General features: G+C 44.0%; 1 protein-coding gene across 12 annotated transcripts in view; it reads right to left on the bottom strand.

Annotated features, from left to right (window-relative positions):
• Positions 1–23,820, bottom strand: part of MAGI2 (membrane associated guanylate kinase, WW and PDZ domain containing 2) — a 1,410,398-nt gene that overhangs the window by 105,632 nt on the left and 1,280,946 nt on the right. For all 12 annotated transcript variants that reach the window (XM_084787254.1, XM_084787259.1, XM_084787258.1 and 9 more), the window contains one exon: positions 20,353–20,601. In XM_084787254.1, coding sequence (XP_084643380.1) covers positions 20,353–20,601 — 249 coding nt within the window. The remainder of the gene's footprint in view (positions 1–20,352; positions 20,602–23,820) is intronic.

Here is a 23,820-nt window from a genome sequence, read left to right as displayed (position 1 = left end):
CTGGGCATAAAAATACCAACTGTTTCAAAAATACAGTCTCCTCCCCACAATCTTGTGTACTCAATAACAATGAAAATAAACAACGCGAGGCTGTTGTTAATTTCCAAGTGCCATTCAAAACGCCGATTTCAAAGCCTTATGGCACAGCATTGAAGCCTATTTACTGCTAAGGCATGCCCGGGCCAAACCTAGCCCTGAAATCCTTGCCCGTGGCATCACACCTTGGGGTGGTTCCCTACTGATGGCTCCCGCTCCACAAGCGGCAGGAACAGACCCACCCCTGGCTGTTGGGAGCATGCTGCCTGGGATCCTCGCAACAAGGTGCCATAAAGAGACCTATCTGCTTGTGCTGATTTCAAGGATATTTTAACTTTCTTTCAGTAGTTAGAATAATGCTAAAAGGAAAACAAAACGAACAGCAACAACAACAACAAAAAACTGAAGTGGAAACGAATTCCATGTTAGCCACACGGAACGACAGAGTACTTAGTTTCCGAAAGCACCTGACACGGTTTGGGCATAAACACCTCCTACTGATATCTGCTTTAATGCCAACAGTACTTGAGACTCGTGGCAGCTGAAGCAGCCTCTCTTTCTCTTTATTGACAGTTTCCTAAATGCGCAAGTACATTCTGTGCCGATGCACAACAAATCTTTGACAAGGGTGCTTCCTCAGAGGGATCTCGGGGAACAAAATGTCGTCCCATTTGCCCAGCGATAAGGTCTGCAGAGCTTAAGAACCCGGTGCCTTCTGTGTGGTGGTAATGGAATTACAGAACAGGGAAGAGGAGGCCGTGACCTTGGCTTCTACTGCTGGGGTGAATGGAACTCACTAATTCCTGAGAACGGATGACTAAGGTTGCTGCTGGAATACGGGCCATTCAGATGCATGCCTTGTAGACATCATCTGCTGGTGACAACATAAATCAAGGCCTTGGGTTAGTCTCCTGCCGTACTGTGCTTAGACTAGATGGATATTTGAGGAAAGTCACACTATGTCATTTGGCTTTAGACATAATGGCATTTGGGAAAGAGATGATGTGTCAGTAGGTAGAAGTTTCAGTTGAAAACCCAAAGTTATAGAGGAAAAAAATGCGTCTTTCCTACTTAATACTCATCTATACTACACTGCTTTGTAATACACTTTGTGCTCTTCCCTGAGAGGAGTTGCCTGCTTTGCCATGGCCCGGCATACCACCCTTATCTTAGGAGTATTCAGAAAAAGTCTCTTTGCCTGGATTCTCTCCATCATGAGCTCCAAAGGCTGAGATGCCCAGGCCTCTCTTACTGGATCTGTGTGGCCAACAGGCTCTCTCAGCTCCTTCATCAAAGTGGACCGAGTCAGCCCATGCACACACTGGGTTCTGCTTTCGGTCAGTTTCCATGAAGAAGGTGTTGTCAGCACCTGTAGAACTTGACTTCTGTTACTGGCTTCTGTATCATTAAGGTGTATCTATTCATTCATTAGTTTAGGACGGAGTCATGCTACGTAGCCCCAGCTGCCTTGGACCTCTCCACATCTCAGGCTATCTTCGCACATCCCTCACGCTTGCCTTGCTTCCAGGGTGCTGGGGTTCAAGGCATGCGCCCTCACGCTCAGCTGTTCCTCTTCCTTTGCTGGGATCCTGGGAGAAGGGCTTATTCGATCCTTTTCCTGTTCTCCTTTTTCATTATTTTGTTAGACATTGCTTGGGTATTTTTCACCTCAGAGGAAGGGAAGCTTGCCACTGGTGTTTGCATTTAATTATCTTCCTGTTAGCAGGGCCCACAAAGTGGTCTTATATATGGAGGAAAGCAGAAGTGTATTTGCATCAATCTTGTCAAATTTACAAGGGCAGAGATAGTTCTGAAATGAGTGTGACAAACATAAATACTGCAGAGGCAATCAATACCAAAAGCTGACATTGCTTCGCAATTCTACTAATTAGCAGAGGTTAAACATTAGCTCGAAGAAGCCAGGGGAAGCTTGTTTGGGTTTTGAATCCATAGCCTGACATGATTTAAAAAAAAAATTGAATGATTCCAGTTGCTTTTCTTTCACTAAACTGTAGAAATGATCTTTTTTGTATAGTTTTCAAATTGTAGGTCGGGGCAGGAGGACATCAACGCATCAACCAACACACGTCTGCATGGCATTTTCCTAGTAATAGTTTCTATGCTAGGCTCTTTGGGGAAGAAAACGTAACAACCCATGGATTTGTTTCCAAGTAACTCAGTCATGTTGGGGAGACCAGAGATAAGCATGGAAATACTTAAAACAATTCATAAATAGCAAACCCATGGTAAAGGTGGGATGCAGCAGGGGGCGAGAGGAGGGGCAAAGTGCTTTGTCCAAGTGTAGATTAGAGCAGTGAAGAAAAGAAAGGCTACTCTGAGGAGGAGGGGACACCAGTCTCCTTAGAGAAAAACCACTGCTGGCAGAGGGGAGGAGGCCCATCAGTTTCAGGAGGAGAAAAGCTAGGAGAGATGCCTTGCCTACTTCCTGTCTGAGCTGCCTGAGATGATGCCTTAGCTTAGCTCCTAGGGTGGTGACTGATGGATTTCCTATCTCTAGAAACTTGAGCCCGTGTTTGCTCTTCCTTGGCTCCGATTTCTTCTTTTTAGAAGTCCTGGATTAGTATATTTGTTATGGCAAACCCATCCAGCGAGATGTCCTTTCCTAAAGAGTGGCCAGTATCCTTTGGAAGTTTGTATCGGTCATCAGGGGATTGAAGAAAAGGGAAAAATGTTTTTTTTTATTAAAAAAAATAATGGTAAAATTAAGCAAAAGTTGCCTGTGTGGCTTGCTTTCTTCTAGAAGTCTGTGAAAGCCAGCATTTTGAAAACATCTTCCCTGAAATTCGTAGCCAACTGATCTGCAAAGTCCCAAACCGAACAGCTGGTGTTTCAAGGACGGCATATTTCTTCGGCACCCATGAGTCATTCTCTTGTGGCCGAATGGTTTAGTTCCCCTGAAGTTGGTAATAGGCAGATGGTCAGACAGGCAAATGGGAAGGATGCCCATCACTGGCAATTTGGGAACCCAGCTGAACTCATGCTTCGCCTATAGACAATATTAATCATATGGCATATGGTACTGCCGATGCTTTTATTTTGCATCAGCTAAAATAGTTCTTTTAGTTAAGTATTGAAAATGTATTGGTAATAGACCAAAAAAGAGATCTCATTGCATTAGAAACAGTAAGAAACTGTGGTATGACTGTTCCAGCTTAGGACATACAACTGGCCCAAAATGGTTCTGGTGTTTGGAAAGACCTCATAGGGCTATAGACAGAGTGGATTCCATGCATGTGTGACCTGTGTGGCCAGCCAGGTCCCCACACTCAGAGAGCCTGACATTTGGTTTTATGGTCTGCTGTTACCATCTGGATACTCAGTAAGTTTTGAGCAAGGACCCTACATTTTCATGTTGTACTGGGTTCCAAGAATTATATAATTGATCCTATGTAGCTATGTCCATACTGTTTTTTTTTTTTTGTTGCAACACCACTATTTTACTGTCTGCAATGGAATATGTAAATATAAGAATATGATGCAGGAATCAAGAAAAATCACCAGGGAGGTGGGTGTGAAGAAAAGAACAGAAACTTTTGTGGTTGCCCTTTTCATTCCGATGAATATCTCCAGCAAAGGTGGTTCAGCTAGTTTCTGATAAGAATACTCTTAAATATTCTTGAGTTTAGGGGTAGAGTTCAGTGGTAGAGTATACATGTAACACACACAGAGCTCCAGATACAGCACTCAGGACTCTCACCCCTAAAAATTAACCCTTTATTCTTCATATACTGATTTAACAAGCCTAAAGCAACCTTACCTTTCTTATCTCATTGTGAAAATTATTCTCACACGACAAGTCACTCATTGCCAATCTTCTGTGAAGCATATGTTCCTCCATAACTATGTTTAAGTGGGCTAGTATATACCACATGAAAGCAATACATATTTCAAGAAGTTTATGCGTTCTTTGATGCTATGTATTTAGAATCTGACAGTATGTCCAGACATTATGGTGTTAAGAGTCAAGGAAACATGATCTTCAAGTCAGTGGGTGGATGAGGTGTGAGTAACCAGACATGGAGGATGGGAAAACAGGCACTACAAAGGCATTTCTTGTTTCCTCTGGATATTATACCACCAACTCCTAGGTAGCTGTGACTTCTTCTTGACGAAGAGCCAGTCTTGCCCAGAAATTTTCAAGCAGGCAGCATCTCTTTAATTTAGTACCCAGTGTTACTGCAGTTAGCTCATTTGACCCTTGGGTTCTGCCCACACGTATTCAACCAGTCATGGATCAGAAGCATCTGAAAATGAAAGCTATGTGTGTACTGAATACATGCAGACTGTCCTTATCATCACGTGTTTTGTCTTGTTCCTAAATTAAATCACAACTATTTATACGGCTTTAATATTGAGCTATGAATTGTAAGTGATCTGGAGATGGTTTGAAGTATGTGGGAAAGATGTGTGGAGGTCATCTCTTATAATGTGAGTGGCTTGGGCATCTATGGGGTTTGGTAGCATACCTGGATACAGTCTCCATGGGTACCGGGAAATGACTGTAGTGAGTATCAGCCTATTAGAGTTTTTTGCTCCTTAAATTTAACGCGCTTGTCTTTCTTCTAGGGGCACGGGGAAAACTTAATAACTACGTTCTTTGTACCTTTTGTGTCCTGAGGTTCAGCTGTAGTGCACTTGAGGTGGCTGCTATGATCACTTGTTCCCATTAGAAAGCTGGGAATACTTATTACACTGTGTCTTTGAGAATTCCCATTCTGTTTCTAAGGGTTTCTAGAACTCTTGATTAGATACCGGCCTCCAGAATTGGTCTGCAATTCTTTTAATATTCCTTTCATACTTGTGTTTCGTGTGAGAGTTCATTTAGCTTTTATCTCCCAATGCTTATATTAAAAATTTTTAAATCAGTCATGATAATTTCAACATCTAAGAATTTTTTTAACTATATTGCTTTTTTGATATATAGTATTCTGCTTTTATGTAATTAAAATATTTGTTTAGACAGTTGGGACTCACCCTAGAATTTCCAATAAATTTCTGTTTATTAAAAATACCCAGTATGTAGCATTCTAAAATAACAGTATAAAACTGACTAGGATGGCTGTATTCTTGCTGTAACATAGGATGTTATGACTGTTGAGTTGCTTACTTTTCTGCCTCTATTTTTGTTTTGAGGTGCTGGGGATAAAACTCAGGGCTTGGGCAGCCAATTGGGATCACTTGCTTTTCTAGTTAGAACTTCTTAAGTATACATTGATTGATTTTGTGCACGTGTGTGTGTGTGTGTGTGTGTGTGTGTGTGTGTGTGTGTGTGTGTGCCCATGCTTGTGCGTGTACTCACATCCACTACAGGGTGCTGTGTGGAGTAAAAGGACAAATTGCTGGAGTTAGTCTCTCCTTCTGCCGTGTGGGATTGAACTCAGGTCATCAAGCTTGGCTGCAAGTCTCTTTACCATCTGAACCAGTTACCGACCCTATTGATCTTTTTTATTACAGAAAGAAAGAAAGAAAGAAAGAAAGAAAGAAAGAAAGAAACCAACCCTTCACACCTAATGGTCATGGTGGTTGTGCTGCATTCTGCCCCAGGTTTTTACAGCTCTGAGCCTCTTTGAGTTCCCAGAGACGAAGAGTAAGTATGCGGTCCCTGGTCCCTCCGTCTGCTTCTGTTCCCTGACTGGCAAAATAAGCTGCTACCTCTTTTTAACCTCTGCTATACCCAGCCCACTCCCGCCCTGCCCTAAGCCTGCTGACCCCTTTCCTACCCGTTCATTTACTATAGTGTAGTGGAGTCTAAGAAATAAGAGGTGATGAGCATATTTTCCATCTTGCCACCGTCAAACAACAATTCGAAAAATCTTTTATAACTCAAATCAGTTGCTGCAGTTAGTATTTTGGAGGCACTAGCTGGAGGTTTGGAACCCACTTGAAGTGAAAATGTGAGGCAGTTATGTATTCAAACTAAAAACAATTCTCATGTCTCCTATAGCCTTGAAAGATAGAAATACAGCTGAGTTCTTTCCAAGTGCTCAGTAAATATCATACAATTATATTTCATCCACATGGGCTTGGGGAGGTTAGAGTGTTCAGTACAACTGCACTTTCTCTCCTCGGCGCCTGTAGCCTTGTAAAGCACAGAGGACTTCAGACCCATCAGTGTACCTGGCTCTGAGTAATTTCTCGGCGGGCCTAGTGGGGACGGCTGTTGGCTACAAGCAGGCGCTGCTGACAAGTCATGTTTCTCATTTTTATAGGTGCCACACATTCTATCTCTGCCATCTCCGAAATTGTGTTCTGTAAAAAGGCACTTGGCTATCATCACGAGGTTTCCCTGTTACAACAGGTAAATGTCAGAAGCAATCAGGGCCAGCATCAGCCCTCCATTGTATCCCCTAAGCCCCGAGGCAGATAATAACTTCTCGCAATATTTTCTTAATGTAAATGGAAACAGATCCTAACCCAGGCAAGCGATCCCTCCTGAGCCAGCTGTCCTTTTCAATACGTTAGCCCCTCAATTACATGAATATTTATCAGCTCTTCAGCCAAAGTCTCACTAACAGGGTAGAGCATGTTTCAACTTAAATGATGTAATTTTGCATGACTGGGAAAAAAACCCTGCAAATATGAAAAAGCCCTAAGCAAAGTGCTCAGGGGCCAGGAGATTGTGACCATACATTAACTTTGAAAACGACTTGTACTAGGACCTCTGAGAGGTTACATAAATTATGTCAGCGAGTGAGGATGTCGCGTGTGTTCCTTCTTCTCACCGCATCCCTCCCTTTTTGCATTGCAGCCTTTAACTCACTTTGGGTTTCTGCTCATAGATGCTTTCTTCCCGCACGTACATCCTCAGTGCTGCAGCTACACGCATTCTCACTCTTAACTACACAACACTTTACATACTACTCAGTTTATGCAATAACTTCATGAGGCCATTATTGCAAAGTGACTTTTATTTCTCTAAGATGAGAAATGAAAAGACAACTGAGGAGTCCCCATATGCATATGGTAAAATGACAATTATTCCCTGGAGGAGTGAGACCAAGAGCAAGATCACACTTCACCCAAGATCTATAGGTGGCAAAAGAAAGAAGAAGAAGAAGAAGAAGAAGAAGAAGAAGAAGAAGAAGAAGAAGAAGAAGAAGAAGAAGAAGAAGAAAACATCTTCAGTGTTGTTGGTCTTTGGGGAGAAAGCACAATTTAAAGTAAAAGTGAGATTCTGCTGTGTGCCTTCTGGAATGGCTAATGTGTCCACATGGGATGAGCACACAGGAGAAAAGCCCAAAAATACATTTCAGCGATGGAAGGCATCTAGAACTCCCATCCAAGCTTCTCTGGGACAGCCATCCTATCATCCATCAGTCCCACCCCTCAGTATTTACCAATTATGTGCTCTTTGAAAAATACAAAGCCTGTTTTCACACTGAGACTTTCAAGAAGATGCTTATCAGCATTATCTGTTTTTATTCCAAACAGGAAGCAACCCTGGAGTCCCTCAACCAAGGCACATCCGTACAATGGAAAACCATGGAGTCATTAAAAAGAACCCAAATACTGATGCAAGAAACAACATTGGCAAAGCTAAAATGCATTGTGTGAAGTGGAGAGTCTCAGAGCCAGAGACTTTGTCTGGTTCTCCCTCCCTCCCTCTCCCTCTCCCTCTCCCTCCCTCCCTCTCCCTCCCTCCCTCCCTCCCTCTCTCTCTCTCTCTCTCTCTCTCTCTCTCTCTCTCTCTCAAGTAAAACTCTTAGAACAGAAAAAGGCATCAGTGCTTCATGGAGATGGGCCAGTGTGTGGCGCTGACTTCATTTTGCCAATAGCTGTAAAATTAAATGTGCTCTTTAAAACTCAGACTACAGATTAGACTGTAGATTACAGATTTACTCTATTGAAATCAGTCCTTAAAAATTAGGGAGAGAAATGAAACAAGCAGGGAGAAATAGAGGTTTTGTGCAGTTATAGCTATAGATCAACTGTCGGTATCGGACAAGCAGGGCAAAGAGTTGGAATAGTGTGGGAGGAGCTCTGGGACTCATCAGAGAGGAAGTGCCAGCTAGTCTGGATTTGGCAACACATGCAGGACTCTCCCAGGTGGCAGTGTGGAGGGAGGGGAGACATCATGGCCACACGTGCTGTCACTTGCCAAGGCAGATCTGTGGGTTAGTGAGGTCAGTTCTGTGCAGAGTCACATGGCGGTGGATATCGACACCAGTGCACCCTGGGACAGAGGATAGAGGACAGATTGTGAAAGGCCTCATCCACTGTTCAGGTCCTGGCATTAGTCTGAGAGCCAAATGGGAGCTGCTAATGGAGAATGCTAGTCATGTGAGCTCATCAGGAGTACAGTACAGTGTTAAGTGGGAGTGGAACACCCAGGGGGGAGGGCTGGGAGGGGAGTGAGGGGGTGGGGTTAGTTGGGCAGCGGAAGAGAGTAAGGGCCACACCCAGTGCTACAGAGAGGTGTAAGCAGAAACAGTGTCACTGACAGCCATTTAAAGTTTATTAACATTAAGGACAATTAAGATACTATCTCCTGAGTCACACTAGCCACAATGTGTCCGGTGAGTACAGGTTAGTGCCATACACAGGAGGTAATATTTCCTGGGCAGGAGAAGGTTCAGTTGCAGGCTGCTGGGTTAGTGCTTCGAGCCATGTGTTAGCAGTGTCTGAGAGAAAACACATGTAATGTCCCTGAATCTGCCTTAATCTCTCAAGGGTGACAGTATAGTTGTGTGTACATCTTACTGAGAGCAGGAAGTCAGAACACATACACTGACTGGAGTGAGTGGGGACATGACTCTCAGTAGCGAGCTACTTTGAACTGTATTTCAGTTTTGCCCAGGCCTGTGGGATTGTACCTATTTTTTTGTCCTGTTTTTCATCTAGCAGCCCTAATGAATGTTGCAGTGATGGTTTCCCAGTTAGGATGTTCTTTCTCATGTTATTTCAACTGATTGGCACCAGAAACTACAAGAGCAAAAGCCTTCCGAATGTGTGTTTGTCCTTGCTCCCCGCAAGGCTCCACGCTCATGGGAAACCCACAAGTACAGAACCTTGTGAGGAACATCACCGGAGCAGAAGGTCTGAGCTACTTCCCTCTTGAAAACAGACAGGATGACCAGGAAGCCCACCAGGTTCCCGCCCATGCATGGAGCAAACCCTCCCCTGACTGAGAAGTATGGTCTGGCAGAGGTCAGACTGAAAAATTAGATCGCTTCGTGGATTATTCTAGTCACTTTTCTCTGGCACTGGGGAGACCTTAAGAGTGACGAGCCGCCTCGCTCAGCACTCAGGGAAGGGTGGCTGGTTGACCACTGGAAAAAGATTCCAGCCAAGTGTGTATATTAATTCAGCGGGGAACAAATGCAGCTTGGATATCACAAAAATGATTGGCTGTCATGGGAGCTTACTAGGGTTTGGGTGTGGTAGGAGGTCAGAGCCATGTTCTGAATCTTCGGTGGAAACTGGGCCTCCAGAAGAAATGGTGCTTACCCCAGTCTAAAGGGGAACCCCTGTTACAGTTGAATGGTGACACCGAGGAACGTAACAATATCTTCTAAAATGAACCCACATATGGAACCAGCTTTATTGGGATGTTTCCCTGATATACTTTATGGAGTATATTGTTGAGAAAAATAATGATAAAATACAATTACAGAGGAGGTATTACAACACAAGTCCCTAAATAAAATACAGGGGCGGTGTGTGTGTGTGTGTGTGTGTGTGTGTGTGTGTGTGTGTGTCCTCAGCAGAGATGAGGTGTAGGCTTTGTCTTGCATGTGAGAGAGAGTAGGAGTCCTCTTCCACTGGAGGGTGATCCTGTGTGCTCTGTATGTGAGGTCCGCAGGGGCCTCTCGGCTGTAGTCTCCTTGAACTGTCTTGTGAGGAGCAAGGAGCTGGATGACTAAAGCCCAGAGGGAACAGGCTGCATCACTCATGTACATGCCTCCAAGACACCTGAGTAGCTGGACATAAGAAGAAGGTGTCTATGTTCCACTGTGGCCTGGAAAGTCTTTGAAGACAGTAATAAAACCCCTCCTGGAAAAGATTCCTTAGTGGGAGAAACTTGTGACTCATAAGCTCCTTTCAAACAACAGGAGAAACTAGCTCAGAATCTTAAAAACATTCCAGGAACACTCAAAGGTATTTTGCTAGGCCACACAGCTCCTCTTCTTGGGAATAAATAAGAAGGGTGCTGTTTCTTCAGCAGACTTGATTTATTAAAAAAAAAAAGGGGGGGGGATCTTTACGTTTGTTGGTGGTAGCAGAGTGGAATGTCTGTTTTAGTTAGTCAATGCTTTAATGTTTACGTTTCAGAGCACTCCACTGATGCAAAGCTAGTCACATTCGGGATTGAAAAGATGGATTGAGTCACCGGGCCCTATTCATCCTGGTCTTAGCTGGGTTGCTATTCCTAAGCAATACTGTCATTCAGGTTTTACCTGCGGGACCGAAGTGGTTTGCTCTGTTCACCAGGGCTGTGAAATGAAGAAAGGATTTGAAAAAGTATGTAGTTTCCCCCCAAGATATCTGGCATGCTGCTAAGATCCTCCCAATTGGGACCATGTAATGATTGCCAAGGCGGTACTCAGTGATAACCAGGTGTAATCTGTGCCAGACCAAGATGAGCATACCCAGGCCACTTGGTCCTTTAGAGGACTAGCGATTTCCAAACCACATGCTTTAGGACCAGACAGGATGCCCAGGAGAGAGAGAGAGAGAGAGAGAGAGAGAGAGAGAGAGAGAGAGAGACAGAGAGAGAGACAGAGAGAGAGAGAGACAGAGAGAGAGAGAGAGAGAGAGAGAGAGAGAGAGAAAGAGAGAGAGAGAGAGAGAGAGAGAGAGACAGAGAGAGACAGAGAGAGACAAAGAGAGACAGAGAGAGACAGGGAGGGAGACAGTGTTCCCCCACGTCTGATTTCTTCAACTGTTCCCTCATCTGATGCTCTGCCCAACTCAGAGCTGGTTACTGAATCAGCTTCCCAGGCAGGGAACAAGTGATGATGGGAAAGTTATATTCTGGGGCCTTGCTTCCACAGTATTGTATTATAGTGTGATTTCTCATGCTAGGTGGGGAACGGCTTGCACAGAGGTCCGTCTGTCATGAATCCTCTGTCACTTTGCCTGGTAGCAGAACTCTGTCTTGGTGCCAGATGGGTTGGAAGGGAACCCACTCGCTGTCTAATTTCTGGTGAGGTTAGTGCTTGCCACTCTGAGAATTCCATCTCCTTCTACGGATATCAGTTGTGGGAGAATGCTTGAAAACCATTCTGCTAGTAACTGTGTAAGATGCAAACTGGCACACTTCCCTGCTCTTAAGAAAACAAAAACTATCAAGGGAGGGGAGAAACAAAACACGAGCTCATTCCCATCAGCAGCACAGCAAACATAATAAAGTCATGATGAAAGATACAGTGACGGAAGGAAGCCACAGAGCAGTTCACCACTTGTGTGGGCTCCCACACAAGAACCTCTATGTAAGAACAAAGGAAAACACTTGGAGAAGAGTGAGGAGTCAGGCAAAATTCCATGCAGAGGTTAGACTTTTGAGCTGATTTGAGAGATGTGAGTTGTGCAAGCCATGGTCTCTGCCTTGTAGGACTGCTGTGAAGATGACAGCAAGGTAAGACTATCTATCACACAGCCAAAAGAGGCCTCTATACATTTATTTACTAGATAATAGAGATATTCCTCTTGGCAGCTGGCAAACTGTGGGTATTGGGATGGGGAAGGAGCTAAACCAGCTTTTGATGGACTGGAACTAGCGAGGGACGTTGGGGAAGCCATCTTTCAGGATTAGCCCGGAGTCTGACTTTAGAGAACTGAGTTCTATACAAATCGTTCTCAGGTGTTCGGATCAAGCGTTTATCATGGAAAAGTGTAGAAAGGGCTACCTTTCTTGAAACTCATTGCGTTGTTAGTAACTCCACCCCATTTATGCTCTTGTCTCCATATGAAGCCAGAAAAGCGCATTAAGTCAATGTGGGAAGATGTCTATGCCAGCTAAAACTAGAGTCGCCAAGGAAGAGGAAACTACAGTTGAGGAATTGTCTTTATCATGTTAGCCTATTGGAGTGTCTGTGGGTATAAGGCACAAGGTTATTGTGTAATTCAAATGCTGATTTCTGTACACCCCCCCTCCCCCGTATCTGGTTGCAAGACTTGTTCTGAGAATCTCTTGTCTCAGTGTTGTATAAACTCTGAACCCCAATTGTTCCCTGATATGCCAATAAAGCAGCTTACATCCAATCGCTGAGCAGGAGAGAGAATAGGGCTGGACTTCCTGCCAGCCCAAAGGGTCTGGGGAGGAAGTAAGGGATCAGGCCACAGGAGAGGTCCAGGTGAGATCTGTGGAGCAGTTGGAGTAGGAGAGCTACAAAGTTAAAGTATCTCCGGGATGTATGCTGGGAGGAAGCCAGCTTAGCTTGGAGAGTTAAGAGCAGAGTACTAACGGCTCAGTTTTTGTGCTGTGAAGCTTGTTAAAATGATACGAGTCTCAAGTATTTGTGTGACAGCGGGGTTAAGGAAGAAACTGAGAAACAAGAAACAAGAAAACAAACATAGTTTTATAAAGATAACTTTAACATGTGGGTGTTGCCACTCTAGGGCAGGTGGGCAAGCCGAGCAAGCCAGAGAAGAAAGCAAGCCGAGCAAGCCAGAAGAAGCGCATCAGTAAGCAGCGTTTTCTCATGATCTCTGCTTTACTTCCTGCCTTGGTTTCCCTCCATGATGGACTGTAACTTGTAAGTTGACCTCTACCCTTTCCTCCTCAGTTGCTTTCAATCAGGGTATTTTTTAAAATCACAGCTATAGAACACAATCTAGAAAAGAAATTGTACCAGGAGCATGGGGGCATTGCTGTGATGTACCTGACGTACCTGAAAGGCATCTGTTCTTCTGGGAGGCTTGTGGAAGTAATTTAGAGTTTGGTGCCATTGGATACGCAAAAGTTATGGGCTGTTCTGTGGGAGCTTGGAAGATAGAAGTGTTGAGAGAAATGGTGGGTGATGGAGGCCTGGCTGGTAAAATTTCAGAGGGAAGTTTTGAGAATCTGTCAAAGGCTCTATTAGGGCCATCTGTATGGGATTTTGAATTACCCATCTGCGATTTGTAGTCAGCTGAACTGAGGAATCAGCTATGCTTAACGAGAGACCACCACAACTGAAATGAAAGCTGCTTTACGGGGACAATTGATGCTGGTGGCTGGGGCTGGGGGATTGGCTTTGATTGTGGGGAGACCAGCGTTATTGGGTAAAAATCTTCTGTCATGTGTTTCCTTGTGTCAGTACACAGAAGCTGTGGTTAGGGGCTGCATCTCAGGATGGTGGGGAAACTTGGTGGTGTGTGGGAGTTTCCCCATGTGGAGCTGGTTCTGAGGGCATGAAGGGCGCGTGGGGAGCAGCTGTGGTTTGTCGCGGTGTGTTATGGTTGAAGAGGCCAGGAAAGGTCAATGGTGAGGGTGTGGCCTCAGTTACCATGGGGACTCTGGCCTGTGGAGATGCTAGGGCCATAGGACGGACACCAGGAACAGCAAGCAGGTGTGGAGTGGAGTTGGCCTGAGCTTATTAGACAAACTGTGTGCTGTGGATGGCAGAGCCAGAGAGGTGTGTCTGCTCAAGCTCAGAAGATCATGGTGTCTAAGACACCAGGCACTGAGTTACTTACACTGTTGGATTAAGGGTTTGCTTTGGCCTGATTGTCACTGTGTCCTAATTCTGCCCTCTTGGAATAAGAAAGTCTATAACTTATTTCGGATTTTACAGGAGCTCATGGCTAACGGAGTTTGGATTTTCAAAGGAGATCTTGGGCTTGTGAAGTGTTGAATGTTTTAAAGACTGTGGGACATTAAAAATTATACTATATTTTATATTGTGATATTATGGGGTCTTAAGGCTAAAGAAGAAAGGTTTATAGTATAACAATGATGTGTTTGTGTCAAGTTGACAAAGGTCAGGTTTGCTGGTTAACTTGCACCGGGGAAAGGGAATTTTAAGTAAGGAATTACCTTCTTTATATTGGCTTATAGGCATGGTTTTGGGCCATTTTACTTGATTAATGATTGAAAAGAGTGGGCCTAGCCCACTGTGGGTGGTGCCACTCTTGGGCAGGTGGTCTTGACTTGTATAAGAAAGCAAGATGGATGACCCAGCATTCCCTCATGGTCTCTGCTGGAGTTCCTGCCTTTGTTTCCCTTGATAAAGGACTGCAGCTGGTAATCAGACATAGGCACCTTTCTCCCCAATTGTTTTTGGTCAGCGTGTTCTTGTCATAATAAGAGCAAAATAGAGCAATGTGTTTTATTTAAAATACATGTGTAGTATTTCAATAATTATCATTATCCTTTTAAAGATTGTGTAGGTTTCCAAATATTCCAGAGACTTTAACGCAGTGGCTTCAGTAGGTAACATTTGGGAGCCAGGTGTTTGGGAGAATGCTGGTATTTTACAGCAATTACAGTCCATGCCATTTCTCCTGTTACTAAGTATCCACATTAATGTGTGAACAATACCATCCTTTCTCCCGAGTGAGCTGCTCTCGGCATAATCTAAGGCCAGAGCTAAGGCACTGTGTTGATGAAGGAATCCCAGGCAGATTTGTCTAAGGGTAGAGAACATTTCAAGCTGCAAAGCTGGTGCAGAGCTCTCTAAGGAGACTTGTTTTTGCAAACTAATGAGTAAAGAAATGCGTGAGACTTTCTAATTCCTAGCTACTGGCATGATTTAAATGTCTTTCCATTAATGGCTTTGGGGGAAGAAGCACTGGGAGGTTAAAGTTTATAGTGGCTCACAGAAGGGCAGGTTGCCAGGGTCAGCACCTGTTGGATCTACTACTTGTGGCTTGTTTGGTTTTGAGACAGGGTCTCACTGTGTAGCCCGGGTTTATCTGGGATTCATTATGTAGTCCACACTAAGCTAACCTTAAACTCATGGTAATCCCCCTTACCTTGACATCCCTGGTGTTGGTATGAATCATCCTCTCTAAGCTCTCCCCAATGAATAAACTCATTGTATAGGTTAAAAGAAAATCTATTGTCACAAAACAAATAAGTAAAGCGTAAGACCAGGTATTCACTGTTGATTGCTCTTTAGAGGATTTGCTTTAGAGTAACGCTTGGGCCATGATGTCATTGGATGGAGTGTGACACTGAAGGGGACAGGTGTGCTATGACAGCTGAGGATTGTTGAGTGAAACTTGGCAGAGAAGGGGGTGGACTGTTGTTGCAGGTTATTTGATCACACTATGAACTCCTAGGTTCTCTACTGGAAAAACTTGTTTCTAGTTGTGGTGTGGCTCAGCCATAGCATACATTTTTTAATCTAAGAACTTTCTTATAAACAGGATAAAATAAAGTCAACCATAGGTTAGGAGGTGGAGAGAGCAACCAGTTGACAGGGGATGAACATAGGGAAAAAACTTAGAGAGTGAGAGAAAGTCTGGAGGATGGGTAGAGAAACACACAGGAAATGGAAAGAGGGCATTCAGTTTGAGGGATTTTTTTTTAAGACAGCATGGAGAAAGGGCTCTTTCCTTCTGGGATGTCGGCTAAGTAGGAAGGTCAGCTGGGTGATTTCTCTGCCTCTCTGAGCTAGCAGGTTATCACCCCAGCATCTGGCTCCCAAGCCTTTATTGGTAAAATTGAACAGTTGGGATTTTGTTTAAAAACCAACAGGAAAGTGTGGCCTTCTGCCTTCAGTAGCCATTTTTGTTTTCATCTGAGTTCACTATAGATGTGGTGTTGCTTTACACATGTGAAAATGGGAGGAATACATGGCCTTAAACTGCTGTCAAAGGGGAGGTGCTTTGGAGTATTTAGTGCCTGTGTCAGATCATTTCTTGAAAGAGACTGAGATGGACAAAGAATTCAAAGTGTTAAGAGCCACTTTCAACAGACAATCAAAGACCGGACATTACAGAAGTTAAAATGAAAGCCTAAGCCAATGAAAAGTGTTTTCTAGGACTTTACACACAGGGACAAGACTAGCAAAGCACCTTATGACTGTCATGAGGGATGACATCATACAATTATGAGGTAGAAGAGGCTGGGCCCAGGACTCAGAGCACAGAAGCACTGGGGACGCCGGAGGGTTTGTTGCTTGCTGCTTTTCTCATAGTTAAATGTCCTTGCTTGAGGGTAGGACCACAGGGACAGGGTGTTGTGGTTTTACTTTTTGCCTGTCCTGCCTTTAAGTAACTACTTAAGTGGCTGTGTGGTCTGTGGGAAAAAGTGTAAGCCTCTACATTCAAGATTTCACTTGGATTTTCATGCTTTTAAGGGACCATGCTTTAAATCAGCAGTTCTGAACTTGTGTGTCATGAGCCCTTTGGAGGTCAAATGACTCTTTCACACGGGTTGTCTAAGACCATTCTGCAAATTGGATATTTACGTTACAACTTCTAACAGTGGCAAAGTTACAGTTACAAAGTCACCATGAGAATAATTTTAAGGTCGGAGGTCACAACAACTCGTTATGGGTCTATATCTAAGTTTTTAATTAATTTGACAGCCTTTACTACTGATGCCCAAGCTTTCTATATTTGCTTCTGATATACGTGAATTCTGAAATAACATTCTTGACAAACTGTGGAAACGTTAGAGACTAAAGGCTATTTTTGAATCACTTATACCAAAACCTTTCTTAGAAATGCCTGGTGAGACAGCTGGCATGATGTGGAAGTAAGAAACACCTATGGGGACAGGCAGAGCTACACAATAAAACCTGGACAGAAAGACTCAGGCTTTGAACTAGAGACAGCCGAGGACCAGCCCATCAGCCCACTGTACACAGCCACTGCGACACTGTCGTAGAAGGAGCCACATCTGGTTGAGAGAGATGTGGTTGCCTGAGCCACAGCTGGGTATGCACATAGACCTCATGAATGATAATAATGGTCAATCAGTCAATGGAGAGACATGGCTCCGACTTTACACAGATACTGAAACTATCAGCATTAAGGATCTTTTAATGGAGCATTGGTAGCTCGTCTGGAAGACTGGGCTTTGATTTCCAGCAGCCACATGGCAGCTCACAACTGCCTGTAACTCCAGGGATTTGACACCCTCTTCTGGCCTCAGTGGCCACTGCATGCACATAGTACACAGATGCGCATGCAAGCACAACACCTATCCTCATAAAATAAAGGCTAAAAAGATAAAAAGAAAGCTTTTATTTTTAATTTGCCATGTTAATTAAAAACGTGACAACAAATATCTTTGCTGTCTGGTTTTGATATGAAATGCCCACTAAAGGCCCATATGCTAAAGGCTTGCACACCAGCCTTCTGTGTTACTGGAGTTATAAGAGTTGGAGCCTGGGCCTACATAGAGGTCTCAGTGGTTAAGAGCATTGATTGTTCTTGCAGAGGTCCTGGGTTCAGTTCCCAGCACCCACATGGTGGCTTACAACCATCTACCACTGCAGTTCCATGGGATCCTATGCTCTGTTCAGTGTGCAGATATGCATGCAGACAAAACACCCATGCATAAAATACATAAATAAATCTTAAAAAAAAAATCCAAACAGTTGGGGCCTATTAGAAGGCAGGTAGGCCATTGGGGATGTGCCCTTGAAGGGCATTTTGAGGGACTCTTCCCCTTTTTATTTTACTTCCCAGTTACCATGAGAACTAATTCTCTAATCACACACTTCTGCCACAATGCTATGTCTTACCTCGGCTACAAAATAATGAAACCAAGCACTGTGTGCTGAAACCTCTGTGAGCAGAACAGTTCTTACCCATGGGGGCGACTTTCTAAAGACACTGTGTCATAGTAACGGAAAGCTAATACATTTGCATGTATATAGATCTTTAGCATTCGGTAAGCTGTGGCAAAGAAATGGAAACAAGTATTTCCTAATAACCAGGGAAAACAAAGCCCTGTGACTTCTTTAAGGTCACCTGGCTAGTTAATGACAGAGCCAGGTTTTCAATCCAAGCAGTATGGTTGCAGTATCTGAGCTACTAACCTCTTGCTACTTGCTTGCCTACATATAATGACCTGCCAATCAAATGCGCAGTGACCCTTGTCTGCCAATGAAACAGCTTCAGTAGCCACAGGAAACAAATACCTTTGGTGCTGTGGTAAGGCAGGAAAAAGAAAATTACCACAAGTCCAGGAAATGGGGGCGGATGGCTGTGACCCCAAAGTATCTGATGGCATCATCCTGTCTCAGATGCCCAGAGTCTGAAAACCTTTGATATATTGACAATGAATATGAGGCCCAAGGATGGCTCCTTAGCATTCACAGAGCACTAAGCATTTCTTTATGAAAATAGAGATCAAAATTATTCTAGAAATTAAGGATGAAAGAGCACTGGCTCCAGGTCCCTTTTAGCTGCATTCTGCAAATTACATACCATAACTGCCACATGACATCAGTGTAATACCTGCTTTTGCCACAGAGCATGGGGCAATCTGTGTTTTGAACTCCTTAAATTGAAAAGAAATCAATCTATGAAAGGAAGCGACCCGGAGACTTCATGTACTAATAGATTATATTTCTATACTCAAGGGTGATGCAAAAATCATACTCTTTTGAAAGTTGATGATTAGTTTCTGAAGTCACTCACTGGGCAGAAAAACTCACATACTAAATGTAGGCATTGGCACAACCGTTGTTTTCCCAGACCTATTTACCCATGGGTTTTATTTGCAGCTGAGAAGGCACATGCATGCATTTCCACACACACACTTAGAAGGAAAGCTGCCATGCTTTAAATACAGCTGAGACTTAAAGCACATGCTTAACATCTTCATGGTGGCAGTATACTTTTATTTTCCTTTCAGTTCTCTAGGTATTCTGCGGCAATAAACAACCCGAATGACGTGAGGTGGCTGCGGAAGCGCTCTGTGAACATTTCCCCAGGTTATTGGGAGACCGTTTATATAATTCATGAAAATCTGCAGTCCTGTGTCCTTTTAATCTTGGTGAATCCATCGTCCTGACAGAATCCTGCTTTGAGTTTATGCTTAAAGACTGGATTTATTTCTTCAGCTTATCAGGAAGAGAAAGAAAAAAATGAAACTGTACTTTCAGACATGTGTAATTTGGCCTCTGCACATGTTGGCTGAGGCTTAACACTTTTGTAGTTTCCTCTCATGAATTTAGCTCATGCTAAACAGGGCGGTCCTACCCATGTGCTTCTGGGAGGCTTTTTGATGATGTTAACCTGACCATGGAAGCTCTTTTTTTTGGGGGGGGGGGAGCTCTTATTAATTCCTGATAATTTGATTCTTTTAAAAATATTGCTTGACATGCCTTGCTACCTGACATAAACTGGAAGCCACAATTTATAAGAATTTTAGGAACATAGCATGGGCAAACATAATTCGAATGCTTTTATATTCAGATGAAATATATCCATAGCATATTGGGCCAGAGCACTGGAACATGAAAAACAACTCATTTTCTTGTCCCCCCCCCCCCTTCTGCTGTGGACCAAGGAGGACAATGGTGGCTGGCTGGAGAGGATCTGACCTCCGCCATTCTGTTGTGTAGACCCCCTAGAACACTAACATTGAAGGATCCACAGGTTTTTAAATCCATCTACTGCTTCCCTACTTACACCTGCGACCCCAGAGGAGGACCCTAGAGTCTCTGCCTCGGGGGGATATTTTAAATGAAGCCTCCCAGCTATGTCCTATGCTTCCACTTCTGCTTTCTCCCCAGCTCCATTTAATTTTAGATAAGCATCGTTACGAAAAGAAAGCCGTCGCACTGCTCAAACCTTCCACTCTTTTCCATGGACTGAGAGCGCAACGTGGATTTGGGACATGGTAGTGCACTTGAAGCCCGCACCTCCTGGCTTTTGCCCACCTCCAAGTGTCAAATCGGTGCCATTCTCTCCGGCTTACTTCAGCACAGCCACCCTGGTCGTCTTCATATTTCTTGACCCTGAGCTCCTTGTCATCTGAAGGCTTCCATCTGAACACCTTTCCCCTTGGTCCTTTACACCTCTGGTTTATCTCTTGGAACAGCTCTCAGAACAGACAATCCCCCCCCCCCCCCATGAACACAATGCATGCCTCCTCTCACGGCCACATGACCACACACCATTCTCTTTCATTTTATTCTACTTACAAACAAACTAACGGCTTTTCATAATGCTGAGGGGTTGGGGGGGCATTTGTTGTAGCCTTGCACTGTTCTTGACCCTAAGGAAGGAGTGACATTTCCCTAGTCTATGATAAGGGTGGTTTATGTTTCTTTGTGGCCTGGGCCTCTAGGCCACTTGGTATATCCCTTAGCCATCCTCTGATCTATTCTTCTGGTGTCTCTATCATTAGAACAAACGTAAGTAGGACACCCTTATCGGAACATAGACAAACCAGTCACTTACTTATGGTGGCTCCAGACTCAGGCCTGTTGAGGGAGCTGATGATGACAAAGCCGAACCCTTCGTTTTCTTTGCGGTGAATGACCACGTCACTGGTCTGCAGGCTGTGCGAGGCAAAGCCTTCAGGGGGCGAGGCATTGCTGCTGGGGGCGGCGTGGTTGCTGTTGGTGTAGGTTGCGTAGTCACTGCGCGGAGAGCTGTGGTGGGTTGATACAGAGCCTGGACTCCTCCCATTCTCTGGGCAGGGCTCCCCTGAAATGCATACCATGGTCCACAGGAACTCAGTGATTTAGGAAAGGCTTTGCTGTATTCGTCCTAAGGAACAGGCACTAACAGTGGATGACTGCTCTTTCTTCTAGGTATACAGAGTGTTTGAAGGGCTACAGAGTCCACCAGGTCTTCATCCACTGTTGGCATTTCCCAAAGCACAGGGAACCCCCCACCCTCCCCTCCCCCGCTGCCTGCACTAGCCTGCTCTGAGCTTGGTACTTGCTTTTGTTTTTCTCTTGTTATAACTGCAAATCCCAGAGACAATGACAACTTTTATATATTAGTCTCTTAGTTGCATAGTAACCGATTAAAGATGACAGGAAACCAAGTGGACAGAATCTTCAATCATCTCGGGCATACGACTCACTGAAAGAATTTATAAACGGGCTGGGGAGACGGCTCGGTGGATGAGGCACACGCTGAGCAGCCGCGAGGATCTGAGTTGAATCCCCAGAACCCATAAAAAGGCAGACACGAGAGCGTGTTTCTAGGTCCTATGAGGGAATGGGAGACAGACAGGAGAATCGCCAATGCTCCCTGGCCTGCTGGAGTCCACGACAGCAAATGCCAAAGAGAGACCCTGCCTCAGACAACGTGGAAGGTGAGAGTGAACCCAGGTTGTCCTCTCATCCCTACAAGTGTGTGCTAAGGCATGCGTGCTTCCGCGTCACACACAGACACACAGGTTAAAAAAAATAAATAAATAAAGAGCAAACATAAAAGTACCCATCTTTAGGGCCCGCCCATGGAAGTTTTTATTTCCCCCACTGCAGGCCTGGGGAAGATTAGGCCAAGAGTCTAGATAACATTTCAAGCTCTTTGGGAAATGGCTGCTGTATCTGTAAGCAGGGCCAGCAACCCTGAGGAATGGCTGCAACAAATGGATCCACCGACTTTTTTTTTTTTTTTAAAGAGCCACAACTCTATCTTACGGTATTTTGCTAGCCTGGCAGTGTTAACTCACGCCACATAGGTGGGAGATTTACTTTTAAAAAGTGGCCTGCTTATTATCTTATGTGACATCCATATCTCAGGAAGGTAGCTTGAAAGAATAAACAAATCAATTGAGATTTTCATTGAAAATTGGTTTGCACAGGCTGGATCAAATCCAATAGATTCAGGCTAACAAACTGGGAATTGTTAAGTCTCAGTAGAGGGCTTTGAAGTCTTTCTCATTTGCATCCCATATTACAAAGTACATTTTATTATTAATTAGATAAGCCTACACAATAGTTCCAAAGTGAAGCAAACATAGTTATGTGGCAGTTTTATAGGAAGTTGGGAGCTGAGAGAAGCTAGTTTACTGTTTTAATCATTACTTTCTATATGTGGGTGTTTTACCTGCTTGTATGTGTGTGGACTGTGTGCATGTGGGAAGAGGGCGCTGGTCCTACGCAACTGGAGTAACATTTGGTTGAGAGCTGCCATCTGGGTGCTGGGAATTGAACCCATGGCCTCTGGAAGAGCAGCCAATGCTCTTAACTGCTGAGCCATTTCTCTCCAGCCCGGAGAAGCACTTTAAAAAATATATAAAAGTTGGTCTGCCACCCAGGAAGGGTTTCGTCATTTTAATTTAGCACCAGGTTGCTGGCAGTGACTGGAGTAACAGGAGCAGATTTGGTTCTTAGAGTGCTGTAGTGAGCAACAGGACAGTGTTATTTCCTTCTTACGGTTCATCAGGGTATCAAGAGATGTGTCTGTACAACAGAGTAAGAAGAGAAAATCATTGCTCTGCCTTACTTCTCGAGGGCCCGTAGAGCTGGACTCTTACTGAGAACACTGGGAAGTGTCTTGTGTCAAGTTAAGGGGATCAGCAGAAAGTCCTATGAAGCATGTTAGCGTCCCAAGCTGCAGTTCCAGCCCCATTACAGTGTGGCATGGTTGGGAGGTAGGGAAACTTTCAGAGGTGGCTCTTGGGGGATCTTTTTGGTCACCGGAAGTGTACCCTGGAACCAGTACCCCCTTTCCCTGCCTCGTCTTTGTTTTCCAGCTGTGATATGTATGGGGTTATTTTATGTGCTTCTATCACTGTGCGCTGACACAGGCCCAAGGCAAATGGGTTGTGCTCTGAAACTGCGAACCCAAACAAATCATTCCTCTTTATATGCTGATTCATCCTCTTTTGTTTATTTATTTTTTATTTAATTAATTTATTCAGATTACAACTAAATTTTTATCCCATTACTCATCCTCTGGTAATAGGAAACTGATGAACAATTCTGAAATAAGGAAGTCAGAGGGAAAAAGGAGACTACAGAGATGTTTTGTTGTACTAATATCCAGAGAAAGAATTGCATTTATTCGTATTCTGGGACATTAGAAGTAGCATTAAGTCGATTAAAATTTTGAAGAAAATAAATGCAAATTAAGTCACTTAGTAGTAAAAAGGTCTTATAAAATTAATTAATATTTTGGAGATATTTTATTAAGTACACTAAAGGGAACAGAGAGCTGGGGGAAAGCTACATTCTCCCCTGTTCATTTCTTTTAATTATAGGAGAACTGAGACCCAAGCCAGTGCTATTACGTTGTGATACATTTGAGATTTTTCTTTTAAGATATAATTAATTACTCTTTAATGCAAAAAGATACTTTTCATTTGTTAGAAATGTGCCCAGACCATGAAAGAAGAAAATGCCAATGTCAAGGCCTTTGCTGGCTTTGAACTAGAACAGAGTGCTTCTGTCTGTAAGATGTACCCTCCATCAAAGACAGGCTGTTATTGTCCTGGTGAAGCACACGTCCTTTATCAGTCCTTGTGGAAGCTGGAAATAGAGTGATTAGAGATAGTCTTGGAGAAGAAAAACAAACAATTATTATGTTGCTACATTAAATTGAAAATCTCCGGAGTTATTGGACCAAATCAGTAACTAAATGTCACAGGCAATGACAAGAGAGATCTCATTTTCCGGCTGTCATATTTTAGGGGAGTTGAGAGCTGTGGTTTTCAATAAATCAGCAACAAGGAAAAATGCTCTGTCTTTGCCGTGAGTGGTTGGGCGTGGCTAGACCATGGCTTTTAGAGCGTGAGGGAGTCGCTGCTGACCCACACTGTGAGTGTTCCTTGGGGAACACAAAGGATCACGTTCCTCGGGGTGGGGACTTTTCCATTGCACTTGGACTCTCTTCAACCTCTTGGAAAGATCCCCGTATCTTTAGCGAAATGAGCATGTTTTAAGTCAGGCAGTTAGTTGGGAAGAC

Source organism: Acomys minous (genome assembly GCF_964271855.1).
Source record: "Acomys minous genome assembly, chromosome: 6".
Lineage (NCBI taxonomy): Eukaryota > Metazoa > Chordata > Mammalia > Rodentia > Muridae > Acomys > Acomys minous.
Note: the sequence above shows the minus strand (reverse complement) of the source record. Positions and strands in the feature narration are given on the sequence as shown.